We start from the raw sequence: 19,123 nt of genomic DNA, 5'->3' as shown, positions 1-19,123 counted from the left end.
TTTTTAAAAACACAAAAACAGTCTTATATTTTTCTGACTTAATGTAATGAAGTACAAAGATGTATTGAAGATAGCAACTTCCATAACTCCACACTCAGTCACAGCCTCATCATGCTACACTTTACAAAAAGGCACCTGTCAGTCCTTATGTGTCTCTTTAAAAGCAAAAACTGCTAAAGTAAATTGACATATCATGGCATCTTTATATTCCTGCTCTGGTTATTTGAAGCATCTGCTAAATGAATAAATGTAAACATACAGTGTCAAACTCTATAGAAAAATCTATCAATTGGAATTATTATTATTATTATTATTATTATTATTATTATTATTATTATTATTATTATTATTATTATTATTATATGTCGTCTAGTTATACAGTGGATTCCCCCACATGCTCTTAGAAAACACACTTACTGTAAAAAAATATATATATATATTATAGAAAAAAATAATCCACAGCTTTCATGTGTCAATATTGTATTGATTACTTAAAAAATAAAAAGATACATTGATTCCTTTTTTCTAGCATTTCATACAATCCATAAATGTCTGAATCTGTTCAGAAAGTTGTGTTTTTGTTTGTGCAGATGATAGCAGAGGAGTCTCAGGTGCGTCTGGAGATGCAGATGTCTCTGGACAGTAAAGACAGTGATATTGAGCGTCTGCGCAGTCAACTCACGTCTCTGAGCATTCACTCTCTGGACACCACCAGCATCAGCAGCATCGGCAATGACCTGGATTCTGACGAGGCATATCCAGGTAACACTGCAGGTTATGACATATTATTAGCAGTGTAAAGATCAGTGCTTAGGGTGGCATAAGCCCCAAATGTTTAATCTAAACCCCAATTTATTTAATCAATTTTATAATGTTCTGTAATTACAGACCAGACAATAAAAATATACACTAGGTATAAAATACACAATGGCACTCAATCAAACATATATACAATGATAAGAATAATGGTTACTTACTGAGTTATTAACGCACAGCAATACCATGTGAGGAAAGGACGGACTTTAAAGGAACAATCAGTGTGAGGAGAGATCCATGAACAAGTCTGAACATGTTCTGCCCACGCATACGCGGCAACAATTACATAATTAATCGGCTTAAAGATATCGGCTTAATTTAGACATCAGATCGATAACGATAATCTTAAAAATCGGCCGATAACGATATGGCCTCCGATATATTGTGCATCCCTAGCGTTAATCTGATTTGGGGGGGGTGGGAATCTTTACACTGCTAATAAAAAATTCTTTTGAGCCTTTTTTTTTTTTGAAAAGGACACAAATAATACAGCCAAACTGTACTAATAAAGATATGTCCTCTCGGTTAAAAACGGTTTCATCATTGTTATTATTATAGCATAGAGACTACGTCATTATGATTATTTTCAAAGTTTTTTTCGGGTTCAAAGACAAAGCTAATTTTTCTTCAAAACTACTTATTGCATTATTTGTTGTGTTACTTACAGTCAACAGTCTGACTCCTGAAGCAGAATAAATGCAGGAAAAGACATTTTCCATACTCATAATAACTAACTAGACAACCCTCGGATACGAGGGGACATTTCCCACCAGGATTAAAAATTTAAAATATGGGAAAATACCCTCACGGGATGATAGCAGGATAGAATTGTAAAATACAGGAGAATCCTGGGAAAAACAGGTTTGTATTGTATTGATCCACTTCATTAATTTACTTAATAATTTTTATTAATACATTTTTACTTGCATAAATTCGATCGAGCATTTAATCCAGTATATCCCAAATTCACAAAGCTCTTGTTTTCAAACATTCACTGACTCTACAACACATAATCAATACACATAACCACTACTCTTTCCTCTTTGGTTCTTTTTTTTCTCTTTTCTCTTCTAAACTTGTACTTTTTCTTCTAATGTTCATACTTGTGCTTTATTACCTCCTCCTTCTTTCCTCTGTGGTCATGATATTTGTGTAGTGCGAATCACACACTCACACACCTCGGAGTCTATGTCCTTCACATACCAGCGAAGCTCCAAGTCGGTGTGTATTGATACCCGGCCCTGTCGAATCGCTCCTCGCTTCTCCTCTGACTCTGATGAAGAGGAGGATGAGGAAGATGAGTGGAGACAAACACCTGCCCTTACATATGAGACGCCTCCTGACCCTGAGGCTGCAGGTGATCCTGCATGGAGACTAACCTTTATTCAGTGTGGAGTTCAATGCTAAACTTCTTGACGGTGTTTTTGGGTATAATCAAGGGGATTACTGTGTCTGGAACACGGGAGGAGACTAATAATGTTCATAAATTATAAGGCAATCGAATAGTGAAGGATTATCTTGGCCTAATTCTAGATGAAAAGTAAGGATTGGTAAACATTTTTTTCAAATAATATTTTAATAATCATAAATGTACTCTCAGTTGTACGCCTAATACAGTATGTTAACATTTAGTTCAGAATTGCTTAATTCATGTAAATTATATATATATTTTTTCAACTGAACATTTTGGAATTTAAGGGAAATGTGTTAGTAGTTTGCATTAGTTCCTATTGGTCCCTTTACAGTACATGTTCAAATAGGAATTGTTTAGATATTTCCATATTTTTGTAAGTGGTAAATTGATGCTTCACAAGGATATTTGTACTTAGTTCATGTGTACTGTAAACCCTGCTTGCTTTCATCTGATTGGTCATCTAATTTTTTTTTCTGACATTGACGAGTGCCAATATACAGCTGAAGCAGAGCTAACAACAAAGCACTGTATATGTACATATGGCAGAGCAGTGCAAGAATTTCAGATAATGGAAGACACCATTTCCAGTTATTTGGTGGATTTGTTTCCCTCAGTGTTGATTATGACCGGTGGCATAATGAGTTTACAATGCCCAAAAATACTGTCTAGGTAGGCTGCACACTAGATCAGTGATTCCCAACCTGATATACACACTCCACAACTTAAATATATATCTTAAATATTTCAGTTTTTATATATATTTAATGTATAAAACAGGTTTACCATATAAAAAGATTTATTAAACATACAAAAAGTCTTAAAGAAAAAAGTAAATATTGTTTTTATTCAGTTTATTTAATTATTATAGATATTTTTAAGTAATTTAAAATATTTGTTTAATAGAGCAAAAGTTGCTACATTTACACGCATGCATTAATTTTAGTTTTTAATTTTAGACCTAATCGGACCAAAAATTCGAAACACCCCAGTCAATCCAGCTTTATTTTATTTTCTCTAGAATTCAAAAATCCTTTGCACTTTTGCAATGTACACATATTTCCATATGATTTACATATTATAAACATGCTTATACATATATGCATCAGTTCTGTGTGCATGATATCAAAAATCTGGAAACCACTGCACTGTTTGAAGCACAGCCGCACTTTTCAGCATTGTGTGATCAGATTTGAGATTAATTCACACTGCTCAACACATGTGTTTTCTGTACGCCTGTTAACACTACTAAGAGAAAACCTTTTTATTATAAGAGATTTTGTTGTATAGTTTTGCATTCTGTCTTTGAGATTAATATTTTTTGAAAGCTTACATTTCTTAAAGAAATTTAATATGATTGGTCACTTTTAGTTGTGACTCTATTATATTAAAATATATTAAAACACTTTACTATTTTTTGTTTGTTTATTAGCCGCAGAGTCCGGTCTTGAAGGATGGCTCTCAATGCCTGCCAAAAACACCAAACGGTTTGGATGGGATAAGAAGGTAATGGTTTAAACACACACACACATACACATACATATATCACAATAATAATCTCTCTGATCATCTGTGCTTTTGCCTCATTGCAGTATGTGGTTGTGAGCAGCAAGAAAATCCTGTTTTATGACTCTGAACAAGACCGAGAGCAGTCCAGTCCATTCATGATCCTGGACATTGAGTGAGTTTGAAAGGCCTTGTATACTTACTAATGTAAAAATAGGTCTAATTATATAATTTTAAAAGTGTATTCATTTGTATTGTATTTGTCAGTTATACATAGAGGGTAGTTTTTTCGACACTCAAAATAAAATACAATAACTGTGGCGAATTTAGTTTATCAATAAAGGTTTTCAACTAATCGGTTCGATTTAAATAATTGGGTTTTAAAAATGGATTCATTCAAATTGCCTAAAATCATTTAAAAATTGTTCCTTGTGCAAACAAATGAACGTATTTAGCTAAAATGTACTTAACGTGGTCTAATTTCATTTAATTATTTATAAATTGATTGTTATGGTAGCTTATTAAACATATTTTGCTTTTGAAAACATTTAATTATTGTATAAAGTCATCAATTTTCATTTTCATTTATATATTATAGATATATAAATGTTTCTTTGCTCTGTTAAACATCATTTGGGAAATATAAAAAAAAAATCAAAGGGGGCTAATAATTCTGACTTCATCTGTATATAAAATTGGTTATTGTACTGTATGTAAAACAACATTTGTTTGATTTGTACTATTTCAGAAATATTACCTGATTAATTTATGCATGACTGACAAATATACATGGCATTTAGTCAGTTAATTTTATATACTTAATCAATCAGTGGTTTCATCAAGTGTAAATATAATCATGTCTTTTTTTCTTCCCCCTCAGCAAACTCTTCCACGTGAGACCCGTCACTCAGACAGATGTTTACCGCGCAGATCCCAGAGAAATCCCTCGCATCTTCCAGGTAATTATAGCACACTTTAGTGTTAATTAGGGATGTACAATTCTTTTTAAAAAATCCCATAATCCATTTCTGTTTAAATTAATAATCAATGCATTGACTAAATGTTAAGCTTAATGAAAGAATCATCTACTTCTGCCTGACATTGTCACCAGTATGACAGGATATGCAAATGACACGCAAAACAAAAATATCCACTCTGAGGCAAATGTTTTTATTGTAAATAATATGGTAGTAAGATTGTAAAAAGAAGTAATGGTTGGGACATTTATTGATTAAAATGTCTAGAATAGAATGATGTTATTTATTAGCCACTTCATCTGTCGTTATCTGTCCTTCCATGAATCATTAGTATTTATGCATTAAATATTCATGAGCTAAATGTAGCTTTTGGGATAGATGATATGCTAAACCATTTTAAGTAATAAGCCATTTTTTAATGCTTTCCACAATAGACGCAAACACAGAATACAACACCACAACCCTGGAGCGTAAACTGATGTTTATTCTGTTTCTCCAACATAAGCACATGCTCGCTTACTTCATTTGAGCATAAGCCACTTGCACCTCAAATTAAGCAGCTAAATGTTGACATCCCTCATATGAACTTTTCTTCTGTGTGCAGATACTATATGCGAATGAAGGAGAGAGCAAGAAAGAGGAGCTGCCCGTGGAGTCGTTATCTGTGACTGAGAGGTCACTGTGTATCCCACACAAGGGTCACGAGTTTGTTCTGACGCTTTATCACTTCCCCTCGAGCTGCGAGGTCTGTCCACGACCCTTATGGCACGTCTTCAGACCTCCGCCGGCTCTCGAGTGCAGACGCTGTAGAGTCAAGTGCCATAAAGACCACATCGATCGCAAAGAAGAGGTCCTCGCTCCATGTAGAGGTCGGGAGATCACACACTCAAAAAAGACACAACAAACTCATTTTACTGTACTGTAGCTGATTAAACTTAGATTGTTAAAATATTTGTCTGGAGGCAAGTAAAAATCAAATATAATTTCATAAATAAATATGTTAATAATAAACAAATAATTATAAATGTAAGAAATATTTATTTTTATATATAAATAAAAGTTCATATAAACTAATTATAGATCTACAATGCTCAGCAAAATTGAGTACACCCCATTTTGGAAGTGAATATTTTTATCCATTTCTCAGTGAATATGGGTAATCTATATATATTGGTGCATTTGAACAAAACAGATTTATTAAAAAGATATATTTAATAAAATAATATTTTAGTCACAGAACATCTTTAGAAATGAAAAGATAATATTAAATTTATGCAAAATACTGCAAAAAAATCTACAACATTTTACAACAATTACAAGCTACGACATTTCAACAGAATTGCATATATTTTTTGTTTGTCTTGATGTTTGCTATTTTTGAAAATTAGTATTTTATATTTTTCCCTAACATAGAATTTTGTTTTATTTTGTTAGAAAAGCTCCAGATTTGGCTTCAGTGCTGATTAAACTAATGTATATGCACAAATATAATATTGTAAAGCATCCCATAGGAAAGGGGGAGGGGGGGTGTACTCGTACTGTATATGCTGAGCACTGTAAGCGTGTATTTATGGATGTTAGTCATAACTGAAATATTCTACTTTTATTCTACTGTTGTTTTAAGTTCTTTTGACGTTAGCAAGGCTGCATGTATATTATCAAATTCTATTTATACACATAATAATGTGAATTGCTTCTTTTTTTACAAATTGGTAGTTTGCTTTCAAATATAAAACGTATCAGAACCGCAAATAAAATAATAAATCATATATTTGTATTGATATATTTTATTACTACATGAAAAAAAAGGTGTTCATGTTAAACAAGACTGCAAGTATTTGATCCAAAATGTATTAACATCAAAAAAATTGTGGCATATTTCAGCCAATGATATTTTAAAATATTTGAATGTTTTTTTTTTGTTATTTGTGTTAATGTTAATTTACTCCTGTGATGTCAAAGCTGAATTGTCAGCATTTGTTTTTTCAATGTTGCTCGATCCTTCATTATATATTTACATTTTATACTTCATAAATTAATATACTACTATGATGTTTATGAAATATCTTATTATCAATGCTGAAAACAGTTGTGGTGCTAAATATTACAGGTGAAAATGTTAGAATCTTTTTAAAAGACATTAAATAGAGCTGAATTTTACTGGATTTAGATTTTTGTAACATTATAATGTATTTACTGTACTTTCATTTATTTTAGACCGGTTTAATTGCTTGCTAAAAATTGCTTGTTATAAAATTGTTGATATAAACCGAAGCTTTTGAAAATGCATTTTAACACATGGAGTTTTGAACTCTGAAAAGAATCTGTTTTTTGGTTTTTGTCCTCCAGTGAATTACGACATGTCCACAGCGAAAGAGATGCTGCTGCTGGCAAACTCCACAGAGGAGCAGAAGAAGTGGGTCAGTCGGCTGCTCAAGAGGGTTCCGCGTAAACCTTCCATCGCCCACTCTTCCAGCATAGCCATATCCGCTGCGCCCTCAGAGGCAACACCCACTACCCTTTCCCCTCAGCCGTCGCCTCGCCTCGCTCAGTCTTCACCCAGACTTTCACACCGAGCAGCCGTCAAAGTGCACTCTACACGACAGCAGCCCTCCAGCAAGAACAGGTGAGGAGGAGACGCTTTCACTCACCCTCAACTTATTCCAAACATGTGTCTCTCTTCTGTTCAACACAAAAGAAGATATTTTGAAGAATGCTGTAAATTGGTAGCGATTGGCAGACACAGTAGAGAAAAACAAATACTTTGGGTACATTCTTCAAAATACCTTCTTTTGTGTTCATTAGAAGAAAGATACTGATAAAGATTAAAAACTGATTTTGACTGAATTTACATTTTTGAAGAAACTATACCTTTAATGCCCAGATATAAAGAATGTTTTGTTCCTCGTTAGGAAGAAAAAATAAGTTTGAAATTCCAGAGTGGTGGTTTAGTGTTTGTGAACATCTTGACATCATCAACACGCCTCAGTGATGTTTAGATGAATATGTAAATATGTGCTGTGCAATTTTTTCTTACAGTAATAACTAAATAAACGTAAACAAAAATGACTGTGGTGACAAAACAGCAGTTTTCAGCAATCCAGTCATGTGGAGTCCCATCATGTTTATAGCAGTTTAATCAAATACACCAAGTATTAAGCTTTTTAAGTATCAAACATGATCAAATCTTTTCTTAATAAATTACCCTTCCACTGTAAAGCAGCTCTTAGTCTTAAAAATAAAGCTTCTATATTGGCATAGATGGTTCCATGAACAGCTTTAAATATCCATTCCATAAAGGTTTCATTACAGTGAAAAAATACATTAATAATCTTAAATATCATTGAATATCATGAATTCTCGCTGAGAAAAAAGCGTTATTTGAATTAAAAGGTTCTTTGGGGAACCAACAATGGTTACTTTTTAGTGCAAAACTTTTTCGAACCTTTATTTTGAATGTGTTGGATTGTATTGGCCTCAATAGACTTAGCAGAACAAATGCGCTGGAGAAGATTAACCTGTTAAAAAAGGCGAAGCTCTAAAGCCACACCTACGTAAAATGGGACCAGGCAATGACCGTTTAAAGGTGTTTACCAGCGGATGCAAACTTTTGCTCAAAATGACAACATCAATTTCTGTTGATGTATACTGGGGCCTTTAGGTTATATTGAAATATAGTAGAATTGGAGGATATAGTTACAAGACTTCATCTAAAGCAATGTTTGAAATCTTCTTTTACTAACACTTGATGTTTTATTGGATAAAAAGAGAAATAGCTTGATTTATTCATCATTTCCCATTCAGCTCTTTGCCATTACCTCATTTTGTGTGCCAAATATATTCATTTTCATTCCAAAACATGTTTATTTGTAGTTCTACAATAGTAATGAAAAAGAATTTTAATTTAACGGTTCAAAACATTTGAATGTTTATCGTGCTTTATTAGTTAGAATCTGCATAACTCAGCATTTTAACCAATTGCAAAAATGATGCAAAAAACCTTCTGATTAACCACTGAAATAAGCATTAGTTTTGTTAAATATAAAAATAATTATCATTAATTGATAACATTCTATTTTTGTTAATGCTAAAAAAAAAAAAACTACAAGCAAATGTAAATAAAATCATGTTTAATTTTCTTAATTCTGTAATAATACATTTGTGCTAATAGTTAAAACACTTTATTTTATTTTATTTTATTTTATTTTATTTTATTAGACAAAGCTCTTCCATGAAAAATTAAATGCCTAATTCATGCCAATTCATGTAAAGTCACTTTCTGAAAAATAAATCTTTTTTACCTTCCTGCATACACTTCTGTCTGAACTGTTCTGCTCAGCTTTAAACTAAAAAGTGTATCACTGCACTGCTATTGTTGTTGTTCTGATTAATTGCTCATATATAGATACATATCTCAAAATAAAAGAAAAATTCATCCAAAAATGTACTTGTATAGGCTGCTCACTGTAATGTTGTGCAAGGAGTTGTGGTCACTTTGAAAAACAAATACCTCACTAAACATAAAGAAAGTCAGCAAATCAATTTGGCATTTTCATTTTTGGGTGAACTACTGCTTTTAATTGAGGTAAACATAGTGTAGTGTCATGTATGTAGACTTGGCTGTGAAGATCTCAATAGCTTTCAATGATACCGCTAACCTTTTGTAGCCCTGGCCCAATGCTCCGTATCATTCTTCACTGACCTTTCACCTTCCCTACTCGTGTAAATGTGTGGACAGTAAGTACCGTGCACAGCATCTCTTTTCTGCTCATCTTCAACATGTTTGGCTGTTTGTTCTCTTCTCTGTTTGCATCTGAATCCTCAGTACTAAAAACACTCCTAACAATGCAGGCTCTCTCTTTTAATTCCATAATATTGCCATCTAATCCTATCTAAGCTGTGAATATTTTATTTTATTTTATACTATTTTCAACCCAGTAAACGGGTTACTCATAGTGGTCTTAATGTCTAAAATGTAACTTAAACTCTGTATGAATCTTTCAGTGTTCAAGAAAACACAAAAAATCTCTCTATATATTTTTAAAGGCTGAAAAAGTGATAACATTACCAATCTTTTTTTATTTTGTGGCCAAAAATATACTTCCATAAATAGGCATTTCCAATAATAAAAGTATAGAAGAAAAATGTATCTTTTGTGTTTTTTCCCCAATTTTTTTTTTTCATGGCATCTCTGCCATGGTCGTTTTTGTGACATTTTAATTGAAATCTTTGTAAATAAAGAGCAGTGGGTGTCTCCATCACATCATGTAAAGCTTAAAAAAATAAACAGCAGTTTTCCAAAAATGAAATGTTCCAATAATGAAAAAGCAATAATATCAGCATGAGGGCTTCTCTAGCAAATATCTACTGGTGTAAAATCAAATAAAAAAGAAAGTTATCTGTAAATAAAGGATAGCATTTGTCCTCATCACGTATCTTTTATAAGTGTAGTTTTAAATATACAGTGCTCAATATATATACATGAGTACACCCCTCACAAATCTCTCATTTAAATTAATATTTTCTATAGGATGCTTTCCAATATTATACTTGTGCATATACATTAGTTTAGTCAGTACTGAAGCCAAATCTGAAGCTTATTGGTGTACTCATTTATGCTGAGCACTGTATATATATATATATATATATATATATATATATATATATATATATATATATATATATATATATATATATATATATATATATATATATATATATATATTTATTTATTTATATATATATATATATATATATATATATATATATATATATATATTTATATATATATATATATATATATATATTTATATATATATATATATATTTATTTATTTATATATATATATATATATTTATTTATATATATATATATATATATATATATATATATATATATATATATATATATATATATATATTTATTTATTTTTTTATTTTTTTTATTTTTTTTTTAAATATGAACCTGTATTTACCAGTGTACTTTTAAACTAAACTTTATAACTTTTATTTTAGACTTTGTCAATGGCATTTGTACATGAGGCCAAAAGACTCCTCTTTGTTGCAGATTGCTTGAAATGGGCCTGAAGGACTGGGGTTGGGCTCTTGAGGTTGAATTGGATGATGACGATGTTTTAGACTTCTGAAGACTTGAGGTTTTTGAGGGGTGACCAGCATGTGGCTTGAGGATGCATTTACATGTGTGTGTGTTAAGCTGTGGCTTAAAACCGGTTTTGCTTTTTTTGGAATGATATTAAAAATTCCCACTGTGAGGGACTATACAACACGTTTTGAATTTGCCAGCATGTTTGATGCACTTACAGTATACGAGTGGGCATGTTTGTATGCGTGTATAAAAGGCAGAATGGTTTGGTTTAGCTGGTTTGGCTGTATAGAGAATGGGATTTGACATGTCTGCCAGCATTTTATTCATGTAATTTTTTATGGTACTGAATGACCTCCATCTCCTCTCTCTTAATTTCAGCTAACCTTGGTGAAGGCCGGATAGGTGATCATGCATCTGGGGTCTATGAAAGCGGAAAATGTCATAGTGTTCATTTGGGCTAATGGCAGGACTTCCAAGTGCCAAACACCACAATATAAATGACTGGGGAAGGGGACGGTATATGATATTTAAATACAGCACAAGCCATAAATCACCTAAAGTATCTAGTTTCAATTTTAAGTCATTTTAAGAGTAGAGTGTTTGTGTCTTCCTATACTATACAGTTTGTCAAAAAGTGTCTTCTAAGCTTTTAAAAATGTCAGAGGTTATTTTCGGACTCCTTATAGGGTTGTTAGTAAGTGTGACTGGATGTTTAAGTGTGTTTCCAAGAGCAAATGAATGATAATTACGAGATCATCAGGATTTATATAATCAAGTATTATATCTATTTTTGTTCAGAAAAACAAATATTTAGTGGCACAGATTATATTTTTGTCATCTGTTATTTTGAAGAACACCTTCAATAAGCATTACGTCTGCTCTATGTATTATTGAAGACTGATATCATGATGCAAAGATGCACATTTTATTAAATGCTGTGACAAAATTGTATGCATAGTGGAACATGAAGACCTACGGTCCAAACATTTTCTTTATTTTATCATTTTGTGAAATTGTTAATAAAAAAAGCTTTATTTGATGGAACACTTCTGACTCTGTGATGATCCAAACACACCTTAAATATTTCAATAGAAATGCAAGCATGTTTAATATTCTAGCGTACAAAACTGTCCATTGCTGCGCATGTGAAATGTGAAAAGTTGAAGAGTAAGGCTGAATTAATTTAGCATAATCATATTGAGACCTGGAAGGAACGTGGAGTTGGAGGAAAAATGGGTGGGAGAAAAAAAACTGAGTGCTAGGAAAGTATATATATATATTAAGTTCATGTATAAGCGCTGACTGACGGACGTGCTCTGTATGGTAAACTGATCCCAGCTCAGCTTCTGTATACGCCATTTAAAGAGGAGCTAAACTACCAGACATTTTGAATTTTTGGTGTGTGTTTAAACAGACAAATACACTTAATAATATGTAAACATGTCTGTCCTGCGTGTTTTATTGTAAACACAACTAATTTTCTCTGAAATGAGCTCAAACAGTTACTAAAGTATTGGAATGCTTTCATTATAGATTTGTGCATTCTTACAGTGACACCACTGTTATAAAACAAAACAAAATGAGAGATTCATTTGCTCTTTACTTAATAACTATGGTAACTTTAATCAATAACAGAAAGTGTTAGTGGAACAACAGTTTTGCGAGGGAACGCACAATACCTTTGCGAGGGAAAAACTTTTCAAAAAATATTTTCCTATCACTGTCCTTTTTTTTTACCCACCCATTTTTCCCCACCATCACGTCCCTTCTAGGTCTCTGTATAATCGTGATTACTTAATAAAATGAAGCTTTTTTTATTGTAATGTTTTTAGAGGGGGCAATAAAAATGCAATTCTAAATCTAAAATGTAGCGTATGCTGATATTATTTTCATTTGTCATGGTTAAAAACACATCTTGTGATTTGTTGTGAATGATTTACAAGAATTGATTGATAAAAGTCCAGTGTTACACAAAACTTTGATACACATGTGGACCTGGAAAACCCTTGTTTGCATATTGACAAATGTATTCAATGTGATTTATAAAAGCAGGATCAGTTACACATGCTTAATATACAGTAAGGCTGAGGCATTAGGTGATTGAGGTTTTAACTAGAATCCTTACATTTTTACTTCTGTTGCAACTTGCTCATAGATATGAGCAAATATTATTTTCTAACTCAGTTCTGCTCAGCCTTTTTTCTCAGATACAGAGTGGCGTTTTACATCAAGGAAAATGCAGACAAGTCCTTGAAAATGATGAGGTCAGAGTCATTTGTCTTCATGTTAACTTTAAACAGCTACCCAGTAAAGTTTTTCCAGGAAACACCACAGACCTTCGTGTTCGTTTCAGCAATTTGAGCTCCATATCATCTGATGACCTGAAGATTTTCTCCCATCTGAGCCATCTCAGTCTGACCAGAAACCAACTGCAAACAACACCTGCGGATCTGCTCGTGGGCCTGTCTAATCTTTACAGTATGTGCTTGACCTTACAGGTAATATGGGTCTTACAAAACTATGGTTACTCACTACACTTTTAGTAGAATAAGGGATGTTATAGTATCTAATGATCAGCAAGGCCTATTAATATATAAAAATCATCTTTTAGACCCAACTCATATTAGTCTGGCAAATACTTAAAATCGTTTATTAGTAACAGTCACTCTTGAAATAAATGTCAACAATTGTCTAATATTATTTAGAAAAAGAACCAGTTATCTAACAAATAATTGCTAGTAAATATTAAAAAGGTACCAGCCTACCTAAGGAATAAACACTAATTCATGCAAAAGATAACTACTAGCATAAGACACAAACACGTTTTACTGATTAAAGAGCCCATATTATGGGTTTTTGAAAATTCCCCTCCATGTAGTGTGTAACACAGCTCTAAGTGAAGTGAAGTATCCAGCTAAGGCTTAAATCTGTAAGAATACAGTGTTTAAAACTGTTGATTCATCTATAAAAGAGTCGAATCATAGTGCTTCAAACGAGTCGCCTTGATACCGACTCATTAGGTGTTTCGCCATGACGTACGAACGAAACAAAGTTTTTCACGTGCACGCGCAAACCCGGGAGATTTCAAACCTGAGGCCCCGCCCTCTGACGCAGTAACCCAGACACACACACACACACACCCACAAACACACGCACACCCACAAACACACGCACACAAACATGCCGGTCGATTGAAGTCACACTGCAGATGGATATTATATTGAGTCTCTACCCAAAGATGAAACATCAGCATTATAACCAAGCAGTTGGAAACTTCTGGAAGCTACATGCTACAAAGAATACTTCATCTGAGTTTGTTAAAGGAAGGATCAGTAAAGAGTAACTGATGGACGTCAGGATGGGTTTCTTCCTACATTTCTCAAGTGTAAGTACGTGCGGTTAAAGTTGTTGCCTCGTTGACTCTAGCTTGCAAATGTATTTAGTTGTGATTTGTTACTTGTAACCGCGTGTACTGTATCAGGTTAACTGGATATTTTATCTTATCGCGTGCAAAGTCACGTTAAAAACGCGACGCGTGCTGTTTGTTTATGGAGCTCCGTGCTAGAGTTCTGCTCCCGCGATTTATTCGGAAATTTATTCCCGCGCCGCAGAAATCTGGCGCGGGGAGAGAGAGAGAGAGAGAGCGAGAGAGAGAGCGAACGAACGAACGAGCTTTGTGTACTTTGTGCTGTGTGTGTGTTTTTATACAGACAGCTTGGCTGTCTGGACTGTATACTGGGTGATATTTGGTTGTGTTCTCCGCTCTAGCGGGACCGGGCGCGGCGGGCAGAAAACGGAGCGGGTTCTCAGGCTAAAACCTGGCGGGTGCGGGCTGAAGCGGGAGCGTTGTCATCCGGAGGTGTGTGTGTGTTTTTGTGTGTGTGTGGTATGGCGAGTACACGACTGTCTCCTTCGTTCGGTTATCCGTGGCACTATCCACTCGCCATAGTGTGGCAGCTAAAGTCCACGCCTACACTATCGAGCGTGTATGAACTGTGATTACTTTTTAAATTGCTGATTAGCTATTGGCCATTTCCCTCTCTGACTGAAGGCAGTCGACCAATCGCGACAGACTGTCATCGGCCCAATCAGCGCAGATTAGCTTCGCGCTAAGGAGGGGTTTGGGAACAAATGAATCACTGGACGATTCATACAGGAGTCGCTGGGATAATTAGATAAAAATAAATGCAGATTATAAGACCATGAAAGTGTTTTTTGACCTTGCATGCATATTAGACTGTTGTTGGAGACCCTTACAACCAAGATATGACCCTATTTCATGTATAATATGGGCTCTTTAAATGCTAGTCACACCATTTGAACATTTCTAAATGTTTAATGAAAGGGACAGTTCACCAAAAAGTGAATCGTCATTTAATCACCCATCACGTTCCTAACCTGTTTTGTCTTCTTCTAAAAACAAAAGAAGATATTTTGAAGAAAGCTGGAAACCTGACCCAATTGACTTCCACAGTATTTTTATTTGCTACTATGGAAGACAATGTTACAGGTTTTCACCTTTGTTCAAAATATCTTCTTTACTTTTAAAGATTTGAAAGCATTTAAGGGTGAGTTAATTTTCCTTTTTTGTGAACTGCCCCTTTATGTAACACCAATGCAAGGAAGAGAAAAAAGTGTAAATGACTGCAAAAAATATAAACTTAAATAAAATAAAGTACATTTTAAGTACAATCTTATTTTTGTACTTAATAAATCTGGCATCTATCTATCTATCTATCTATCTATCTATCTATCTATCTATCTATCTATCTATCTATCTATCTCTCTCTCTCTCTCTCTCTCTCTCTGTCTGTCTATTGCTTTTTTTAGGAAAAACTGAAAATGGCAGTAGTTAGCTGAAAAAAGATTCTTTAATAACCTTGTTTATTTATAATATTATGCGTCACGCTTATCAACAATAATTTGTCGGTACGCCTGGGTTTGTCGGCAATCTACAGAGTTTAGACTTCAAAAATAACCAGCTGGAGGAACTGACTCCTGGAGCTCTGGTGTCTCTGTCAAAACTTGAGGCCCTTTATCTAGAAAACAATAGACTCAAATCCCTGGACCCTTCAGTTTTCATCGGTAACCCAAACCTTCAGCTGGTGTTTATGAGCGGGAACCGTCTGGAAAGTCTTCCTGCTGGACTCTTCCTTCAACAGAAAGAGCTTGTTTTCCTCAACCTTAGAAACAACACTCTGCTGAATTTGGCCTCAGGTAGCCTATGTTCTGTGGTCGTTTGTATGCGTTATTGTCTGGTAATCCATGGCACTGCGACTCTGCTTTGGCGTATCTGTGGCATTGGCTGCGTTTGCCCGGAAAGAGAATTTTTCATGATGATAAATTTACTTGTCAAACACCTGAACACATGAAGGGCAGAAACATTTCTGAAATTGCTGCCACAGAGCTTGGGATCAAGGAGAACACTAGTCTATAAAGGAATAATGATTATTAGTGGTTTCACAAAGGGCAGCCCAGGTCTAGGCCTTGTTTAATTATTTAAGCAGATTTTTAGACATTATTGAGAAAAAAAAGAAAAAAAAAACTCTTGTTTATATCTATATATATACATATATATATCTATATATTTATATCTACATCAAATTATATGTATGGCGAGGCAGTGGCGCAGTGGGTAGCACATTCGCCTCTCAGCAAGAAGGTCGCTGGGTCACTGGTTCGAACCTTGGCTCAGTTGGCGTTTCTGTGTGGAGTTTGCATGTTTTCCCTGCCTTCGCGTGGGTTTCCTTAGGGTACTCCGGTTTCCCCCACAGACCAAAGACATAAAAGACATGGCTAAATTGTCCGTAGTGTATTAGAGTGTGTGTGTGCATATGTGTGTGGATGTTTCTCAGAAATGGGTTGCGGCTGGAAGGGCATCCGCTGCGTAAATCTTGCTGGATAAGTTGGCGGTTCATTCCGCTGTGGTGACCCCGGATTAATAAAGGGACTAAGCCGACAAGAAAATGAATGAATATAAATAATGACGTACATGTTAATTTTAATTTTGGGTTTGATTAGTTATTATTAATTGCTTGACACAACTGTTTTTGTGTATGTATATGTTCATACTTAAAATGTTATTTAATATTCCATTTATAATTTTTTTATATTTTAACTTTATTATTTACATTCTGTAATTGATAGCATTAAAAGTTCTTTAATAACAGTATTTAAATTATGAAATAAATATTTAAACGATTAAATAAAGTCTGTGTTCAATATCACATTGCTTATTATTTAATTTAGCTGGGTTGCTGCAATTGAAATTAAGTATTGTTAAATTTCACTGGTATTGAATACTGAAATATATTGTGACTTCTCTGTTCACCACTCTATCTCTCTGTCCACATAGCTGTGCTGTGCATTCCAAGATGAAAAGTACCTTTATTTGGTGATGGAGTTCATGCCAGGTGGAGATCTGGTGACTCTGACCAGCAACTATGACATCCCAGAGGAATGGGCTCAATTCTATACGGCAGAAGTGGTGCTGGCACTCGACGCCATCCATTCTCTGGGCTTCATCCACAGAGACATCAAACCAGACAACATGCTGCTGGACCGCAATGGACACCTCAAACTCGCAGACTTTGGCACATGCATGAAGATGGACTCGGTGTGTGATAAGTGCATTTAAAGTGTCTTTTAAAGTGTCTTTCACCTGCAACCCAGTACTGGGAAAAACCTATACACACTCCTTCAAACATACACTATGGCCAATTTGGTTTATTCAATTCACCTGTAATGCATGTGTTTGGACATGGGGAGAACAAACAAACTCCACAGTGAAATTCCAACTGGCCCAGCCGGGCTCGAACCAGCGACCTTGTTACTGTGAGGCGACAGTGCTAACCACTGAGCCACAGTGTTGCCCCTGCGTCTTAATTTCTACTACAAATTCAGATTCAGTTTTTTTCAAAAACTGTATATAAAGGAAGTGTGGGATTTTGAATTTATTCTGTTTTTATAAGTGATTCAATGAACATTTATTCAAACAAGTGATTCAAAATGGCTGATTCATTTGGAAACGAAGCAATTAGTGAATGTCTTTGTTGATGATTTATTTAAAACAGATTAAAATTAAAAAAACAAACACACACACACACAAACACACACACAAACACACACAAAAACTCTTGCTCTAAGATGCACATTTTCTGCTTCAGCTTTGTTTGGTATTTTCTGTTGATCTGTTGAACAGAACTCGCTTTGTTGTGTTTTAATGGATGTTCAGGAAAGCCTGCTTGTGTTAACTTGCTTGTATTATTTCTATTATATTTCTATTGTATTAAATCTTACACATTTTATAAACAAAACCCCATAAAGGGATATTTATTATTATATTTTGGACTCTCAGGACATGATTTTGTTTGTTTTTCTCAATTGAATGAAGCTCTCTGTAACGCCAGCTCACAATACAATAAAATTTTTATTGAAAACGATAAATATCATACACCAGTAGTTGGTGTGTTTACATGTCGGGGAGAACGGGGTAAAGTGAGACACTTTTTACATTTTCTTCCCTCTAAGCGAGCTAAAATTATATATCAGTAAAATTTAAACATTTCTTATTAATTCAGAATGTTTTCTCGCAATGGAATTTATCAGACTGTATTTAGGATAAAGGAAAGTGAAAATATGATTGTTTAAAAAAAAGTCGTTTTGTGTCTCACTTTGCCCCAGCTGCAGCAGGCCAGAAAAATCAAAGGGGTAAAGTGAACCAGGTGAGGGTAAACTAATCCACTTACTTTTTCCACTTTAAAACTACCATAACAATGCATGTTGTAAGAGTCTGAATCCTGACAATCACACATTTCAGAACTAATGTCTGACTAGTCAATTATGGATTGCGAATTGGTCAATTAAGCACATTTGTTTTTCTAAACATTTGAAAGTAACTCAAAACTCATAAACTCATAAAATCAAATACAACAATCTACTTCAAACTATTTAAATTTACATACTAATGACAGTTAGAACCAGTTAAATTAGAACACAATCCGGGGTCAGAACACTGGACCCTTAGAGCCAGCGATAGTATGGGGGTCAGAGAAAAGGACAATCAGAACCAGATAGAACAACTTGGGACGCACACAGGACTAGACCCACCTTTATAAGAACATCAGTCTAACTGTCATACAACTCCCACTCTTTTGTGTTTCCCTGGATTCTTCTTAAAATTTGTGCATGTGCCTCATCGCCAATCTAATTTTACCCTGGATTAACATTTATATATTGATCCTTAAACAACATTCAATAAGCCAATCAGAATTAAGGGGTACGTTTGCCATTTATGTTCAGTTTAGG

The 19,123-nt window shown here is 34.1% G+C and overlaps 1 protein-coding gene across 13 annotated transcripts in view; it reads left to right on the top strand.

Moving 5' to 3' along the window:
• Positions 1–11,860, top strand: part of rock2b (rho-associated, coiled-coil containing protein kinase 2b) — a 65,592-nt gene extending 53,732 nt beyond the window's left edge. For 3 of the 13 annotated variants that reach the window (XM_073932157.1, XM_073932156.1, XM_068215378.1), the window contains 7 exons: positions 591–762; positions 3,660–3,733; positions 3,820–3,908; positions 4,614–4,692; positions 5,315–5,579; positions 7,060–7,336; positions 11,195–11,860. In XM_073932157.1, coding sequence (XP_073788258.1) covers positions 591–762; positions 3,660–3,733; positions 3,820–3,908; positions 4,614–4,692; positions 5,315–5,579; positions 7,060–7,336; positions 11,195–11,198 — 960 coding nt within the window. In that variant the 3' untranslated portion in view covers positions 11,199–11,860. 13 annotated transcript variants of the gene reach the window in all.
• Positions 11,861–19,123: the final 7,263 nt, after the last annotated feature.

The sequence above is a fragment of the Danio rerio genome, chromosome 20, assembly GCF_049306965.1.
Source record: "Danio rerio strain Tuebingen ecotype United States chromosome 20, GRCz12tu, whole genome shotgun sequence".
Classification (NCBI taxonomy): Eukaryota; Metazoa; Chordata; class Actinopteri; order Cypriniformes; family Danionidae; genus Danio; species Danio rerio.
The sequence above is the reverse complement of the archived record's forward strand: the minus strand, read 5'-3'. Positions and strand labels throughout refer to the sequence as shown.